This window comes from Lemur catta, chromosome 1 (assembly GCF_020740605.2).
Source record: "Lemur catta isolate mLemCat1 chromosome 1, mLemCat1.pri, whole genome shotgun sequence".
NCBI classification, from domain to species: domain Eukaryota; kingdom Metazoa; phylum Chordata; class Mammalia; order Primates; family Lemuridae; genus Lemur; species Lemur catta.
Window position 1 is genome coordinate 195,373,734 of NC_059128.1, and position 18,881 is coordinate 195,392,614.

Consider the following 18,881-nt stretch of genomic DNA (forward strand, 5'->3'; position numbering starts at 1 on the left):
AGTGGATTTGAAACATATATATACATGGGTAGGAAGGGGGTTAAATGGAGAAAAGACCTCCAGCACAAAACCTAAAGAACACTGATATCCAAGGGGCAGGTATGTGAAGAGGAACCTGCAAAAAAGATTTTAAGGGTAGTCAGGATGCAAAGAAAATAGCTAGGGGAAGACAGTACAACAGAAGCCATAGGAATGGGGATTCAGAAATAGAAATAGATTTAATTCACTATTTTAATGGCTGTGCAATATGCCATAATATGGAGGTACCATATGGTAATAAAACAACTAAAAACAAAAACAAAATGAAAAACTCAAAACAGTTAAACAACCAATGCTCCAGAAGACAAAGTTCTTTGGTTGTGACAAGGGGATTCCATCAACTTTAAGGGAGTACTGTGGGGATTACATTCAATCCTATTCACACACTTCTTGTACTATGAAGGCATTCAATTCATGTCAATAATTTCCCTTTATAAAAAAAGTAAGTCACTGGCACATGTTGGCTAAGATTATGCTCTCAGTCCTAGATCTTTTCCAAATCACTCTTGCAAATAACAAGTCATTACATTTGTACTAGTTTTTTTTGTGTCCCACTGTACTTGTCACTAAAAAATGTGCCTTTTTCCCCTGCTGATCATGTCACTGGTATTAAATCCTTTCAGTTATTGGTTGCACCAAAGTCATAGACCAATTGGCAGGATAAATACAAGTGATATTTTATTTCTGCTTGCCTCATTAATATATTAATAGATCAGCTCAGGCTTATTAGCTCTCTAAACGTGAGTTAAAATGGTCTCATAACTTGGTGTTACACGTAGAGTACAATGGTTTATGATTGCTGCTTCCCTAGGGGGATTTAATAGTTTGTGTGTGTGTGTACACATGACACTCCCTCATATTTTTTGCCCCTATTCCTTTTTTCTTCCCCCAGAACTAGCTCAAATAAAAAGTTTGAAGGCACACATACTGATCAAGCAGAGAAAGATTAGGAAAATAGGAGTATGATAGGAAAGGAATTTTATAATTCATTAATTTACATCAGTACCTCTTAAAATTTTTCTTTTTATGAAAAAGAACTGAAGAATGTTAGAAGATCAGAAACTAATAAGAAATCACATACTTTAAAAGATTTACCACTTGCTTTTTTATAGCTTTATTTACTATTACCAAGTTTCAATATGGTTCAAATAATTAAATACCGCAACTAGGACATTAAAAATACAAACTAGTTTACCAAAATAATTGTATTCTGAATATTATGTACAATATTATACATTTTACATTACATAAAGGGTTTTTATACATAAGGGTAAGATTTGACTTATGATTATTGGAAATTCAAAATACATTTGAACAAAACATTCCTATGCATACACACATAGTCACTCAACTGGGATAATCAAAACCATACGTGTGAGTGTGGTTATTAAAAAATAAAATTACATTCATATAATGGTAGAAAATGAAATTTGTTTTTATTAATTTGAGAGTTTTATTACAAAACCACACACATGAATTATATAACCTAATCCTATATATTTAAAAACCTCTATGCTTGCAACTAAAATATGTCTCTATTCTAAGAGAAATTTTTGATATTTAATTTTCTTAAGAAATTCATTATAATTCATAATCATTAAAATGGCTTACACGTAAGCAAAAAGCAGACCGAATCCCAGCAAATAGAAAAATCATGAGGGTCTATCATATCACCATATAGTTTTGAAAAATAATTCTATTGTAGAGTTTGGTATGCCTTCATATTCATACTCGTCGTCAAAGTGATCATATATTGAGGCACAGAGTTTAAAGCGGAAATACACAGTACTGGAGGGAACTCGATACTGAAACAGGATATCCCCAGGTGACTTCAGAAAAAAAATGTTGAGAATGGGTGGTCATGTAGAAAACACCACACATATACATTAAATTAGTTTTTGAACAAGTCACCAGTTCTTCAAAACAGTTAATATGATCATGTGTCCATACATGGTTTGAACACTGAAAGAGTCTGATTAAGTCCAAGATACTGCCATGAGTTTTAGTACGATCTCATTTTTAAATTCAATTCCTCACAAGCAGAACAGCTGTGATTTTAAGTAATGCCAAACACTTTTTCTAACTGATCCCAAAAGTCTGACAAACAGTGTCTTTACTCTGCAACAAAATGGCTTTCCAATTGTATGTCACTCTGTACATGGATCTCATTCCAGGAATACAGAGACTGGTGAAAATTCTATCAAAACTATACATAAGAACTTCAGAAAGACAGCAATTAGTAAACTGGCCATTTTCCTTAAAGTTTGCACAGCATTTTGCAGTACTCCCTGTTTTTAAATCCCATATTTTATCAAAGGCAAACAATAGAATACCTGGAAACTATTAGAAGACAGAAAGGTAACAAAGTGAAACATATACAAAATCAATGCTCTTTCCAACATCACATAATCTATTAAAAAAAAGACTCAGAGCCTAAGGTTTACTTTATCGTTTTTCTTCTTGTTCATGTTTAGCCTGAATATAAAAGAAGCTCTAACCTAAGTTATCAAAATATATTCATATAAATGTGTGAGCATTTCTAATATAAAAATTTTTAAAAAGTCTAAATTCTTAATTTTTTGTAATTAAATATCCTAGAGTTCAGTAGGCAAATTTATTTCCGAGCAGCTTGAAAAGAATCCGTTGGCTGAGCACTGTCTGGAAATTGGGCAGAGCTACATTTCAGCTCTTCGATGTGATTTCTCAGCAACAGCAGCCCCGTCTTCTTCCTCCTCTTCCTCCTCCTCATAGTGTTCTTCTCGTGCTTTGGGGTGGTTGTCATCTCGAACTTCTTGCTCTTCTCTATCATTGTTTTTATCATCAGCCTTAAAATTAAAAGAAAAAAGAAAAACTAAGAGATAGGGCATAGAGTTAGTGATAAATAATTCCCTCCTGTAAAGTTACTCATTTTTGGAGACAGAAAACAAGTGAAGAAAAATGATCCTAAAGGCAACAATGCTACCGTCCCTCCTAACCTTCACGTTGTCACAACTTTTCCTAATTCTAGGTGGGCCTGTTAAATTCAGTGGCGCCTTAGAGGTGTCATTACTCACTGGTGCCTATCCCAGACAGACATGTATGTCTCCTACACATGTGTACACACACGCACTCACACACACCCAAGTGCTCAAGAGAAATATATAATGTATCCTATACATACATTTTCATCATTTTCACCATAGGTCTCTTCAGCATTATGCTCCAGTTCCCTTTTTTTCTCTTCAGTCAAATCTTCCTGAACCTAAGACAAACCACAGATACTGTATGACACTTTTATCATTTAAACACTTGCAACAACATATTTTGATTTCCAAAAACTTCATGCAAAATGCAGAAACAAAATTAAACTAAATATAAATTTGTAAAAAGATAAAAGTCAAAGGTTTGACTTATCTATTAGGTATAAAGAAATGTATAATATACGTATTATAAAAATCAATGTAATTTATTCTGAATTTAGGACTTTTGTGTTTGAATTTCTGATTTCTTTGAATAAGGGTTAACATTTCAAGTATAACACCTGAAAAACTTCAGCTTATAAAATTAACAATGCCCCTTTTCCAAATGGGAGAAGTATAGAACTCTGAAAGATCTGACAGATTATAAGTTCTATGACGACAGGAATGCCTGTCTTACTCAGTTTAAAATTTTCAATATACAGATGTATACCAAGCATATTGGAATTGCTTAATAAATATTGTTGAATGAATAAATAAATTAATGGAAAAGTTCTCCTCTGTAAAGGCACAAAATAATAGACATCACTACCTATATACAAGGTAGTAGAAAAATTGATGTATCTATTCTACAAGAATAAGTTTCTCTGGCCAACATATCTAGAAAATAGAGTACAAGGATTTCAATTTCTTCATTAAATAGTGATTTAAACTGCCTCAAATATCTATTTCTCTTTAAGGTTCTAATAAGACTTGTTTATGTTTTAAGTAGTTTTTTTTTATATGTACTATTATTACTGTTTCAATGATCCCAATTATTTATCTCAAAATGTAAACCAAAGAAAGCATCTGAATATTTTTGCTAAGTAATCTCTATTTAGTGATCGTACCTCATAGACATATTGGGCAAAACATTTTCTAAATTGCTAACTATTTTAAAACCATATTTATGCCAAAAGGTTCCAGGTAGGTGAAATACATTTCAAAAAAACTGCTGATCAGTTAAGCATAATGTAGTGTCCTGGTACCAAAAGAAAGCCTGATCTCTTCTAGGATCACAGTATAAGAGTACATCCTCTTGAATAAGAAAAATTACATAATTATTTTGGGGTGTGGGGGACAGCTGTTGAAAAATCTGAGAAATGGATGAGGGACAGGAAGTATGTAGGTGCTATAATTAAGGAGAAACAAATTAAGTGCTGCCTCAGCGTACCCAGGCCAGGTGAGACAAGAATGAACTGCAGCCTCCCAGATGAGCTTTGGACAGAACTTGCCCTGTGCGGGCCCTACCAGATGACTCCTTAAAGGTGCCCCAGACAGAGTCAAGCCTTCGTGAACCTCTTCTAACCAGCCCACTATCAGCTGGCCCCAAGCCCCTAAACTACATTGTTACTAAATATATTTTGAGGACAGAGGCACTGAGCATCTTTGGTATTCACATTTCCTGGTGGAGTGAGCTGAAGACACTGCGTTTCACCTCACAGCTCTATCAGTGGTCCATGACATCTCTTCTGCCCATGGTCACAGAACCTCACAGTGACATCCCACAGGACACTGGGATGAAAATAATGAAGCCCTTATTTCAGATAATTAAGGTCTAATTGAAACATCATTAAATTGCTGAAGTGTGTCAACTGCCAAAGACATGTCTTCTATATTCTTAGTAATGAAAATATGTTATTTACGAACATTAAACATGGTTTAGTTGAGAGTGGAAAAGAATTGCCTTGAGACTATGCAGTATGGTGGAAAGAACATATAAAACAGGGGTGGGCAAATTTTTTCTACAAAGGGACAGATAGTACATGTTTAGGCTTTCTGGGCCATAAGGTCTCTGTTGCAACTATACAAATCTACCATTGTAGCACAAAAACAGTAATAGACAATACGTAAACAAACAGGCATGTCTCTGTTCCAATAAAACTTTACTTATGAAATAGGCTGCAGCCTGTACTTTGTCAATTCCTATCATGTATTAACACTATGGAGTCAGGTAGACTTGGACTAAAATCTTGGCTTCACAACTTTTCTGGCCATATAAACAATAAGGTCAATTGTTATGAAAATCTTCAAGCACGTGCAAATAAAGAAAATCATTCAATAAACCCCTTATAGCCATATCAAATTTCAAAAATTATCTTAATATTGCCACACTTGCATCATCTTTCACTTTTCTATTTTTTTCCACTGAATTATTCTTAAAACTTCTCAACATATATAATTTCACTCCTACATATGACAGTATGCATATCTATAAACAATGGATGTGTTCTTATATAACCATAATGCTGTTATTACCGATAAAATTGGTAAGTCCATGGATCATCTGTTGTCTAGTCCATACTTAACATTTTTCTAATTGTCTTAAAAAAGTCTATTTATAGTCAGTTTGTTCTAATGATGATTTAAAGAAAGGCTACACATAACATGGGTTTCACTCCCCTCTTTTTTCCTTAATAATATGGATTTGCTGACCTGTAGAATGGCCCACAGTCTGCATTTGTTTCTTTATGGTATCACTTAACTCATTCCTCTAGCCTCACATTTCCTATAAATGGAAATTAGCTTAAAAGTTTGAATGAATTCACGTTCAATTAAAAAAGCAAGGGTATTTCAGAGGTGATGCTGTATATTTCATATTTTTATCACATCAGGAGGAACATACATTTGCCCCACATTTAGTTAAGGCTAAGGTTCGTTAGTGAGCTCATATGGGGACAGCCTGATCCCTCCATGTTAAGTTCCCTGACCTCTGTTCATCTAGTGACATCATCCTTTGATAATTGTTGTTTAAATCAATTACTTTAGTTAGGGGTTACAAAAAATGGTGGCTTTCTAGTTCCATCATTCTTTATGCATTCACTGATTTCTATACAAAACTGTAACTACACAGTTACCATGCTTAGTACACTTAATTAATTACAATGGCCTTTTAAATTAGAACTGGGTAGGCTCTAATCATGTTTCTAATGATAAATAACAAGCTGTATGACCTTCAAAAATTTAACTAACCTCTCTGAAACTCAAATTTCTTATCTGTAAAATAAAAAGGTTGGTTAAAAGTCAATGATCTTTAATTTTCTGTGTGTGTGTGCATGTGTGGTTGGGAAGTCATGGACCCTTTTAAGACTTTGGTATGCAAGTCTTTAGCAAATGGGCACAGGTACACAGATAGGAGTTTCAGACTTCCCGAAGTCCATCCACAGCTGTATGTCCTAGGATTATTTTTCTAAATAGTACGATCCTGAAACATCAGCATCAGCTGGGGATGGGCTAGTGGGGGTGGGAGGCTCATGAAGAACTCTGATTCCTAGTTTCCACAATAGGTAAGATCAAAATCTCCAAGAGTAAGGTCTGGTACAAGGATTTGTATTTGTCACAGACTCTTCAAGGTGATCCTTAGCCACAGCAAAGACTGCAAACCACTTCCTTGAGTAGCAGTGGATGCCGGGTTAAGAATGTCTCTGGCTAGTGAGATGATCACGCTTTTATAAAATCTTTCTTCTCTGGTCTTGGAATCTGTTGTAGAAAATTTTGCCTACTTACAAGTTGTCAATATAATCTTATTTGAAAATCACCAATTTAAGTTACTGTTTAATTTAGGGAATCCACAAATGAAAATTTTTTAAATTTTCCAGACAAATAGAGAATAGGTTTTTAGATACATATTATTGTTTGAGTAACATATTATTCATATTTGGGCCAAAAAATAATTCAAAGTCATCTTAAAGGCATTACTGAAAAGGAATAAAATGATATAAAGTTTCTAATTAATCTTTAAAACATGCTTAGACTAATAACCAGAAGCCAAATGTTATTCTTTTACAATGTACGCACACCAATCATATCTCTCACCTCACCCCTCTTTAGTACCCTGCTAAAGCTGACACAATACTTTGTCAAAGATTTCCCAACACTGTTCCTCATTATTCATTTTTATCCTTTGAAATCTAATGTTTTAGCCATTTTAGAAATGAGCCCCACGTGGTGAGACAAAGTTTAATAAATGATCAAAACAAAACAAAACTGAGTCTGAGATGGGCTTTGGCCAGCTACCCTGTCCCTGTATGTATTAACACCTTTCCCTTATACATTTGAGATGTTATGGGATGAGCCAGGACCAGGAGGCTGAACCTCTCTAGTAGTCAAGAATGCTAGGGTCCAAGAGGTGGATGGACTGTGACAAACGAAAGGGCTTCAGCAACATTAGCTACAGTGATGGACTTGCTTGCTGAGTAATGCTTAATACCGGAGTTTCTGCCACTAGAAAGCTTCTTGCCACAGTGATTCACACACTGGCACTCCTGTGTAGGTGTGCGTACACAGTTGGCCACTGAAGGTGGACAAAGACCTTGTGCTTGCTCTCTTGAGTGTTCCGATCAATGGTTTCAGTTACTCTGGGGAAATTAAGGCACTCACATTTTCCAAACAGTCATTTAACCTATATACTTTTGAACAATTTAATAATTTTAAAGCATACACAGCAATTTTTGGCCATGTCATAACTTATCTTCTTTGCTTGTAAGTGGATAAAATATCTGGAATATAAGCAACATGAAGAAGGGATCATGATATGAATGTCTTTCACTCTAATAATCCTAAACAATAAACAAGGAATGCTTGCTAACAATGATCATTTTTATGTCTTAGATAACACTGCTGCACTTAAGAAGACAGGGTAGCGCAAATTTCCTAAATCACACTTGTTTTGGGTCCTCTACTTAGAGGTCAAGTCTCTAAATCAGATGTGCTGTACCTCTGAGCAGGTGTGGCCCTGGCAAGGTGCAATTCCTCCCTAGGAGCAAATGCTCGCAGAAGTAAGTCTGACCGGGACGGAAGGGAGGGGAACCAAAGGCAGCAGCAGGCTTGCATCCCAGTGCTTAGCTGTGGCAGCTGTGAGACTCTGAGGTTAATGGAGATTAAAAAAACAACGCACAGTTCCACACAAATGTTGTCTCATACACATATGAACTTATCAACAACACAGTATGTGTTTCCACCTACTATGTACCCCTTTGCTTTCCCATTTTGCTGCAGTCACCGACAGCGATTCATCTCTATTACTAGTGCTTAAAAGGTACTTGGGAACCTCTCAAAAGAAGACCTGGGAATAATGGAAAAGGTGGGAAGATGCAATAAGTAATCATCTCAGAAACAACCACAAATTACAACACAGTCTGAACAAGAGACACTTGGGGGCAGAGAGGAAATTTACCCTAGGAAGAAGAAAGCCACGCACGGCTTCCACTGGGAGCTCACGTGGCAAAAGTTCTAAATGACGGCAGGGTGGCAGCCTGGAGCCTATGCAAGACGGGGTTAGAAAGTGGGGACACAAACACAGCCATACAAACTCTGGGCAGGCAAGCAGGGAAAGAGAATTAGGATCTGGAGCTAGGTGCACCAAGAGGAAAAGAGCCCTGTCAGTTCGGCAGACTTCACGGGGGACGAGCAGCACAGTGAGGGCAGGTGCTGGGTTTAGGATGGCGCTGAGCCAGCACAACCTCCTCTGCCTTGTCACCTTGCCTTGTGCCTCTCTGTCTTTCTTTTCTTTCTATCCTTGATTCTCTTGGATCTCAGGATTTCACTCCTTTACCTTCATGGATCATAATACAGAAGTGAAAAAGAATCAGTAAATACTGATTAAAATTTTATGTTTACCCTTCTAAATTTTTAAAAAGAAGCCAAGATGAACCTTTTCTCTTTTAATCCTTCAAAGATTCCTGGTATCTGACATAATGAAACAAAGTAATATTAGTCTAGACATCCTGTTACAAGAGAAGCCAGATGATTATCTTTTTCTTGCCAAATGTCTTACTATTCAGGGCTGCTAGTTTCTCTAATGTTCTCTTTCTGATAAGACAGCCAGGGTCTTGATTAGGATGAGAAAAGAGAGAGAATAAAAAGATCAAGCCAGTTAGAGTGCATGTGACTAGAGATGTTGCCAGTGGCCTTAGAGAGCAACATCCTTTTCTGTTTTCCTGGTATAAGCACACATTTGAGCATTAGCTCGGAAAAGCCGAGAAAAGCAGTAAGCACAAGAAAGCAGACCTAGTCAAGGGAACCATGTGTGTGAGCACAGAGCCATGCTTTCTGCGCAGGATCCCCAGTTGTGGGGTCTGTCTGTTCAGTCTGCCATATGTCCATCCTCCCATGAGGTTTGCCTTACGGACAAAGCCGCACATTTGCAAGACACCTGGCTGAGAAGCAGCTCTGAAAAGAGGCTTTAATTTGGGAATTATTTTCTGGTCCATGGAGAGACAAAACATGGGGTCTTGGCCTAATCCATATCTTACTCTCAGGTATTGCAGTTGTCCACACAGTAGAGGGCTGTGACAAACTGGTTACAGCACACAGCATTCACCCATGAATCACAGGAATGTGGCACCATGATAGATGCTACATAAATCTAATTAATAATAACATGCCAGAAGTTTATAGTAAAAAGCAAACTAAAATGAAATGTTAAGAAATTCCACCCTAATGCATTTTATTCAGCTGAGCTCTTTACATATCTTTCCTTCTCTTTATTGTTAAATTTAATTAAAATACTGAATTATTATGAGAGAAGAGGCCAGAAGGAAAGACTGTACAATTTGCAAAAGTGATTAGAGGGTGTTAAGTGGACTTCAATGGACACCATGGGGTAACCCTGTGAGGCAGGCACTGGGAAGATATTCACAGAGCAGGTTACAGGGATTAGTCCAGATGCCCTCAATGTACAGAGGGAGTCTGGAGAAAATACTCTTACAAAACATCACATAAATCTAAGTCCACCATTCCTAAAAAGCCAAATGTTTTCTTAACTCAAAATTTCTGGTGAAGCTGGGTGTGGCAGCGTATGCCTGTAGTCCCAACTACTCAGGAGGCTGAGGTGGGAGGATCACTTGAGCCCAGGAGTTTGATACCAGCGTGGGCAACATAGCAAGACTCTGTCTTAATTAAAAAAAAAATTTCTAGGGAGAATCGGAGGAATAGATTCTATTACTCTGCTTTTGTTATCTTCTAACCAAATGTCTCCACGGCCATGGGCCATCTCCCCTTTAAATCACCCTTTCTTATCCTGCTTAAGTCTTCCTGAGCATTTCTATAGAAGGCATGTCAAAGTCAATACTGCTGATGTTTGTTTAAGGTTAGTGTGACAGACCAAGCAATTTGATCAGTCTCTTGCATTTAAACTTACTACCTCCTCTTCGCCCTCTTCCTGGTATTGTTCATCAACATTATCCTCCTGCTGGTCTGGATTTCCTGCCATCTGTTGAAACAAAAGGGGAGGCTCATGTTACTGTACATTGGAGATGCCTTTTACAGTACCCTGGGACAAAGAATAAGCATGCACCATGAAAAGTGCACTTTCAACGCATCTGTGGCCAGGAAGTGATGAATAATCATTTCCAACACAAAGCTCAGGATGTCCGTTACCCTCTCTCTCTCTGAGTGCAGACATATCATTGTGTATAATGGCCTAAAACCACCAAAGTGGCAAGCCTTCTGTCAGTGTAGACTATGTCTAACCTTTTACATAAATCAGGCATTTATTAAAATACCCCAGTTAAATCCACCCTTCGTAGTGGCATCTGCTTACCACCAAATGTTCCTCCATTTCTGCATTCTCTTGCTTCTGATTGCTTTGTTTTTGCTCTTCATTTTCATCTGGCAAATTTTCTTCTCTCGCTTGCTCAGCTTCCTCAAATTCATCTTCACCTTGATTATTAGGGTCATCTGCTGGGTTTATATCCTCTACAACTGCCCTCTGTAAAAGTTTAATAAAAAGCAACCACCACTTCAAAACTGAGGATCAAGTTTAATTTCGTTTGAAAGGCCACACGCTGGCAGAAAATGAAATCGTCCTTCACTAGATTATTTAGATCTATCCTTGCCAAGACTCACAAGCATCAAGCATCCCACTGTCAAATGGGAAAACTCCTGCTTTATTTGTCAGAGGCTGATGAGTCAGAATGAAGTACAAATAGCACTCTTTTCTGCAAGTGATTCCACAAAAGTCCTCAAAACTCTACTGACACAAGTAATGTGAATTCATTACTTGTGAATTACCCAAGTAATAACTGAATAGACAAGAAAAATACCTAATAAAAGTCAGAAGACCAAGGAGGCAAAAAAGAAAAAAAAAAATCAATACTAAGTTAGATGTGAGATTTAGATGGGCAAATAGTAACTCCTTTTACTGCCCTGTTGGTTGTTATACAAACTTCCCTGTGCAAGCAATTTTTAACATGTAAGCAGGTGAAAAGTACGTGAAGGGAAAGAAGGCCCACAACAGAAAGGACTCATGAAGAAGATCTGAAAAGGAGATAAGAAAAAGGCTAACTCCAAAGCAAATGGTCAATTTCTAATAGGGATCAAATTTCTTTATTAACAAACACTACCATGAAACGGAGAGATGCTGAACTGCCAAGGAATGGGAGGAAAAAAGAACTGAGCCACCCAACTTTTGGCAACATCCCCCATCACTCCTCCAAGTAGTTCTCAGTTATTGTGTTCAACAAATGTCCTTCACACATTATCGACTTCAGAATTATTTCAATTTTCCACTTAAGCTCCCTAAGCACTTGCCAAATAATACACGTTCTAATATTCAGATTCAGATTTTAGAGCCTGAGCTGAGCAGGAATCGGGATGCTTGTCAGGAGCTTCCCCAATCTCTCCCAGGTCATAACGGGACACTTGCTAAAGCCGTAGATGCTTCCAAGAGAAGCTGAAGCCACAGAGGAGGATTTAGTCTCTATCAGTATTCTCCAGACAAGATTCTACTTCAGTTCACTCAAGAGCCTTGAACATGTTCAAGAGCTCACTACAGTCTCCCCTGATCTCCTGTCTGCACATCCCTGGCCATAAACTTCATTCAAGTGCAAATGATACTTTTCTTGGGAATGTAGGTAGGGACAAAACATCACCTTCACTCTGAACTCTATTTTCTCCACAATCTCTTGTCATATGAATTTCCTTTGGTGCATTATCAATAATTTGTGTGGAAATACAGGAAAAAGTAACACATTCTCTTTTTAAAAAGTACCAAATATCTTAATATCTTTTGCAAAAGTTCTTAAAAATGTACACACTATCCCAACTCCAACCAGGTAATAAGGAAGGGTTAACAGGCACGGTTGTCACATTCAAATAAGATATCAGATAAGACAAAGAAAGGGACAAGTGGGGTTAACAATTTATCATTAAAAGAAGGCAAGGTAGAAAGGCCAGTGTCTCCCAGTGTGTTCCCCAGAACAAACAAACAGATGATAGGGAAGTAAACGGTCATACAGTCAATAATCAAAGCCTACAGAAGTTCCCAAATAAGTGACTGGATACTCACCTTCCCACCCCCATCCCTCTCATGCACATTCACAGGCTTTTGCACACTCATTTTCTTGCTCTCATACATATCTGCTCTCAAGTTCTTGCTTTTTCCTGAAAATATTTCAGGGCTAGGGTTCCCTGGAGCATATTTTCTAAAATGCTGAAGCAGGGGATGGAAGGGAAAGGTGTTCTGCCACATCCCAGTGCAAGCTAAGTGGAAATGCCCTTTCTCTCGTGGGAACTTCAAGCGGCTAGCAGGAAACCTCTCGATGATTATTAAGGAAGGACACGGATCCTCCTTTTAATCCACTGGATCAATATAAACAAGGCCCACATGATAGTGCAGAATGAATGTTATAAACATGGCAGTTGATTTACTAGCAAAAGATGATAGAAGAGCTAAAGCAACTTGAAAAAGCCTTCTCCACATACACACAACAACAGGCTCACTCAACATCTGCTTGCCTCACTTCCAGGAAGGGCCAAGGCCCCAGCCCACACAGGTGAATTGGGGGCCTCTGCCCCTTTTTGGTAAAAAACAATGCTAGTTATTAAGTGTCTGCCTATTTATATTCTAAAATTGATACCTGAACAACTCTTTCAATATCTTAAACCATACATCCTTATCCTTGAATTTATTAAAATACTCAGGGGACTGTTGGGAGATTACAGAATCACACACACCCCTAAAGCCCTTGCAGACTGCCCAACCTGCTTAAGAAAGGTTAATTTCCTTCTGCCGGTCCCCTCTCCGACTTCCACACTTGCCTCTCACCCCTCCCAACCCCAGAGTTACTACATATTCCAGTGCCTCTCAATTTTGCTTTTCTAGGTTTTCAATTTATTAATTGAAAAGTCATCAGAGGAAAAATCCTGTGATTCTTTTTCTCAGAGCAACATTTAACCCAGTCTCATCCCACACATACACCATGGTTTACAGTTAGAAACACTGCTCGTCTGTAATTATGCAAGCCACCTTCCTTCCATGCTGATGAAGTAACAACATGTCTGGGGCCAGAGGCTGGGGTCAGGCTAACCTACAAGTTTCCTTCCCACCTCCTGAGTTTCCAAGCATCACGACCAGAAGAGAGGACACTTACATCTGCCTCAGATTCCGGGTCGGCTTCTTGGGGCCCTGGTTCATGAGGCTCGTGTCTGTTACCTGGGTCTCCTTCTGCTTCATCTTGGTGCTGGTTGTCTCTTTCATAGGCTAGCAAATCAAAGGAACTAAAATCAGCCCAAAACAAATCAAACAGGAGTCTTCCTTTTCAGTTCAAGGAAAAGCTACCAGTGGACTTTTCTATACACTATAACACCCAATCTCTCCTCTACCTTCATTAACTAAGCATAAGTCTTATGTCTTGGCTTTTCTGAATAGAGTTATGTCCTTTTCCCAGATTGTGTGTCTAAAGAGATGGTAAGGGGTGAGTGATTCCACTCCAATCTTCTAAAACAAATATTTATAACAGAGAGTGCAATTTTCCCCTCTATTATGTAAAAAGACAACAATTAAAACTTTCTCAATAAAAGAAAGCCCAGTTAACTCCACACTGTTAAAATAATCAACTAATTTTTGGTAATATCAGAGGAAATAGCAAGGTTCCAAAAGAAGAAATTGATAATGTTTCAGGAAATGAAAGAAAGAACAACTCCATCTGTGGAGCTCAAAAATAAATACAGCCCTCTGCATGTTTTCCAATACGGTAATGAAGAAGACCAGAGTGTCACGGCACAAACACAGCACATATATATACTTGCACGGATGGTTACTTGTGCTCTTTGAAAAAATTAGATAAAGAGAATTGTAAGAGCACACAAAGAGAAGAACAAATCACTTTTAAAAATGAGGCATAAGAAGAAAAGTTAAGTATATGGAGAGTATTTACCCTATAGAAAGTAATGGTACCCAGGTAACTTACCATCAGACTTCAAGGGCACAGAGATTTACTAAATAAAGAAGGGAACAAACTGTTCTCTAGTCTTACTGATAATACAACGAAAAAGCTTAAAGTGCCACAGAGGGGACATAAGGAAAACAATTTTTTTGACTCCAAGGGCTATAAAATATCACAACAGGCTATTGAGGAAGTTTGTGTAATCACTTTCCTTTAGACTCTTCTTAGAAAAGGATACACATCTAAGTGTTAGTGGTACCGGAGAGACAGTTAGTTACCTTCTGGTTCTATTATCACAGTAAGCAATATTTGATAAATTACATACTAGATGCTTACCATAAATGAAAGCTACTATTGACTTAATTTGAAAAAAAATTTAAGGCAAAGATGCAAAGACTTACAAGGTAAGGAGAAAACGTGGAAGTTTCCCAAAGCCTAATAATCCTATGATAATTTGTCAGAAATAACTATTTTATATACAAAAAGCTTAAATTATGGGGAAAGTGTTAGGAGCGGAAAGAGATTATCTTGAGCAATTTTCACTACCAGCATGCACTCTTTAGGAGGATTAAGAAAAATGCAACAATAGCAACAACAACAAAAGACACATGATTCACAGATCTCTTTTGCACTTAGGTACACGCATAGCTCATTGATATTATACAGTATTACCAAGTAATTTTATTAAAACATTTATCATCTAAGAAGTCTCACCACCTCCTTCCTCTTCTTGGATTCCCTGGTCCTCTGCTCCCTGAACGATATCATTATCCATAGTATCATAATGACCTTGCTGCCTACAAGGGACACAAACGTTATATAAATTCAGTGGCAGAAATTAAGTGGAACAATTTGACATAGGTCATTTATCTTTAAAGATAGCAATAAACATGATTTTCAACATTTTTTAAAAAGCCATAAAGACACTTTTAAAAACTTTTATGTACACTGTTAGGTTACAGGTACACTTTCAAAAGATCCCTTAAAAAGGTAAAATATCATTCAGCGATAAAATAAAGTTAGCACAAAGCCTACTAGGCTACTTGCAGACCTAAACTATCACTTTTAAGCAGAAAAAGTATTATTTTTACAATTAAATATTTTGTATTTAATTCTCAAGTAGTCATCCTACCTCGGCTATATAAGCAATATGAGCCCCTCAATTTCATGGGTCACAAATACACAAAGCTGCTTTTAAAAACCAGAGCAGGAGCCATCTACGCATGTGGGGTAGGGAAGGGTACCGAAGCTGCTCCTGGCGTGGCTGCTGTCCCTCCTCGTGCACAGCCTGCCTCTGCAGGGCCGCCTCTCTCGCCAACTGCTGCTGCTGCTGCCGGAACAAGTGTCCCTGCAGCCTCTGCTGGTGCAAAGCCTCCTGGTGTTGCCGCAGTCGCTGGGCCTCCTCGGCCCGCAGCACTGCCAGTCTCTGCTGTGCCAACTGCTCCTCATAGGGCGACCGGAATTTGGCAACCGGCTTGGAGGAAGGGTACACCTGGGGGAAAAACAGTTGGTGCTGAGCAAGAGAAGTCAGCTAGCTCCTCTGGGTTTTACCTGCATTTGCTTCTTGTGGAAAGCTCAGGAGGCGAGGCTGGTTTATTAACACCCATTTGTCAGGTGAACTGAGATTATACATAAAGGCTAAGAACTCCCCATTCCCCAACTTTCTCTGAATCACCCTTGCCCCTTGGCTTCTTTTAACAACTGATCTTCCCAACTTGTTGGCATTAAGGCAGATTTTCAATGTGCTCCCTTCTCAAGTGGAACAGAGGGTGCAACAGAAGAAATCAGTTTCAAACTGTAACTGAATTTACATTCACAAGGCTCTGATATAAGCAGGCACTTGGTAACCTCACACTAATTGGGCAACTTGCAACCTGAAGCTGTGGCTAAGGCTTTTTCCATGAAGAGTTAAAGACCTAGGGATGCCAATTAACTCTAGTAATACATATACCAACCCCAGGCTAAGCACATCCAAAAAAAAAAAAAATCAAATTCCAGATTACAGTGGAAAAGCAGAGAACCAATTTTCTTCAAAGAAACTAAGAACAGATGAGAAGATAGTATCTTCTGATTAAAGGAAAATCTGATACAGTTAATTCTTAAAACTCTGCTTCCCTGAGATGCCATCTCATCCCAGTTAAAATGGCTTTTATAAAAAAGACAGGGACTAACGGATGCTGGTAAGGATGTGGAGAAAGGGGAACCCTTGTACACAACTGTTGGGAACGTAAATTAGTACAGCCATGATGGAGAACAATATGGAGGTTTCTCAAAACACTAAAAATAGAACTATCATATGATCCAGCAATCCCATTACTGGACATATATCTAAAAGAAAGGAAATCAATACATCAAAGAGATATCTGCCCTGCCATGCTCACTGTGGGCACTATTCACAATGGCTAAGATATGAGAGCAACCTAAGTGTCCATCAATGGATGAATGGGTAAAGAAAATCTGGTATATAAACACAATGGAATTTTTTTATTCAGCCATTAAAAAAATAAAATCCTGTCATTTGCAGCAACATGGATAGCACTGGAGGTCATTATGTTAAGGGAAATAATCTAGGCACAGAAAGACAAATATCACGTGTTTTCATTCACCTATGGGAGCTAAAAAAAATGGATCTCAAGAAGACAGAGAGTAGACTGGTGGTTACCAGAAGCTGGGAAAGGTTGAGGAGATGGGGGATGAAGAGAGGTTGATTAATGGGTACAAAAATATAGTTAGAAAACAAGAGTAAGACCTAGTGTTCAACATTTCAATAGGGTGACTACAGTTACCAATAATCTATTATATATTTCAAAATTGCTACGAGAGGAATTTAAATGTTCCTAGCATAAAAAAGATAAATGTTTGAGGTGATGAATATCCTAATTACCCTGACTTGATCATTATACATTATATGAATGTATCAAAATATCACATGTGCCCCCAAAATATGTACATCTATTACATACCAATAAAAAAATTATGCTTCCCATTGAGCTACTACTCCCTACTCTCCCTCCACTCCACAACTAACATATGTACACACAATTCCCACCAAAAGAAAGAGGGCAGAGAGTTGAGGGGAATTAAACCTAGTGGGGAATTACCTCCTCTAGTGGGGAAGGACACAAGACTGGTAGAAGCTTTCCAAGGCTAAGTTTGCAACTACCTGAGAGGCCGAGTACAGAGGCCTTCACACCTACCCAGCTAAAGCCTCAAGCAGCTTAAAGTCTCAGAAAATCTGAGGCCAACAAAGCATCACAGTTACAAATAGAAGGTGATCAGCATCTGTGTAAAAGGCCAGTAACCTGTGCGGCATCCGTTTAGAGATTACAAAAGGAAGGTATCCAGCTGCACTCAGTGTTGGCTTACTTTAAGTTCTTTTAAAGTATCATTTATGATAATCATGGCTAATTTTTTTAAGAAAGGGAAAAGTCTTACTTCTGTGTGAGTGGCAAGCTCAGAGGGAAGAGCCTGAGCAGAGACGGGTTAAACACGCTCACCTAATGGAATAGCCTTAAGTGGTGAGATCAGCTTTTTCATAACCAAATAACCACTTCAGAGGTGAATGTGCAAAAGCCAGCGTACTGACAGTAAATGAACAGAGAGAGGGGGAGCCGTGATCACAGAAAATGAGACTTTTCTCTGCTTCGGGATGCTCAAGATGGGACCTGAGCACACACTGGGAAGGTGCCCAATGTGGTGCTCACCTGTTCTACTCTGTTAAAGGGATGCGGGGATGAGTCTCCCTGAGTGTGCACTACGACACAGAAAAGAATACATACAGACACCACCAGCAGTTCTCTCTCTTGTCACCTTTCATCTTTCTCAGGTATGTAAGTAGCTATGCTATTAACATTACAATAGAAAAGTTAAATATGTACACGTAATATTTAGTGAAATCATGCAATTTTTTCTTTTAGAGGTTATAATGTATAGGGAGGCTTTTTAAAATTATTTAAAAATAAAGCCACATTTCCCATCACAGTAGACTTGAAGTGGGTGACCTCATACCTCCGCGTGAGCATGCCCTTCCAGAAGGTTGGCTGCTTCTTTTTGTTCGCGATGTTCCTTCCACTCCCGATCCTGTTCCTCTGGGGATGGATCATGTTCCTCCTCAAGATGTTCAGCTTGCCCAACCTGCTCCATTTCCTCCTCTTCCAGGGCCTTCCTGTGCTCCTCTTCCACCTGATGCTCCTCAGGCTCTCTGGGTTCTGCTTCTTGGTGGTTCAGATCTGCTGGAGCCTGGAATGCTACCTCCTTATAGGTGGGAGGATAAGGTTGCGTTTCTTCTGTTCTTCCAGGAATCGCTTCACGCTTCTGCCACACATCATTATTTCGAGACACCTAGGCCAAGCACATCACTGAAAATGACATTTTTCTATTTCAAAAGTACTGGTATAAATTCTTCATTGCCATGTTTATGGGGCTACAACATAAACAGTTGTCTAGAAATATATATAGT

General features: G+C 38.4%; 1 protein-coding gene across 7 annotated transcripts in view; it reads right to left on the reverse strand.

Annotated features, from left to right (window-relative positions):
• Positions 1-1,120: 1,120 nt before the first annotated feature.
• GOLIM4 (golgi integral membrane protein 4) overlaps positions 1,121-18,881 on the reverse strand; it is an 83,364-nt gene continuing 65,603 nt past the window's right edge. For 2 of the 7 annotated variants that reach the window (XM_045539603.1, XM_045539600.1), the window contains 8 exons: positions 18,431-18,763; positions 15,667-15,914; positions 15,140-15,219; positions 13,628-13,737; positions 10,798-10,965; positions 10,399-10,467; positions 3,200-3,280; positions 1,121-2,864 (listed from right to left, as the gene is read on the reverse strand). In XM_045539603.1, coding sequence (XP_045395559.1) covers positions 2,715-2,864; positions 3,200-3,280; positions 10,399-10,467; positions 10,798-10,965; positions 13,628-13,737; positions 15,140-15,219; positions 15,667-15,914; positions 18,431-18,763 — 1,239 coding nt within the window. In that variant the 3' untranslated portion in view covers positions 1,121-2,714. Of the gene's footprint in view, positions 2,865-3,199; positions 3,281-10,395; positions 10,468-10,797; positions 10,966-13,627; positions 13,738-15,136; positions 15,220-15,666; positions 15,915-18,430; positions 18,764-18,881 lie in introns of all 7 variants that reach the window. The other 5 variants (XM_045539602.1, XM_045539598.1, XM_045539601.1 and 2 more) reach the window with 3 other exon arrangements.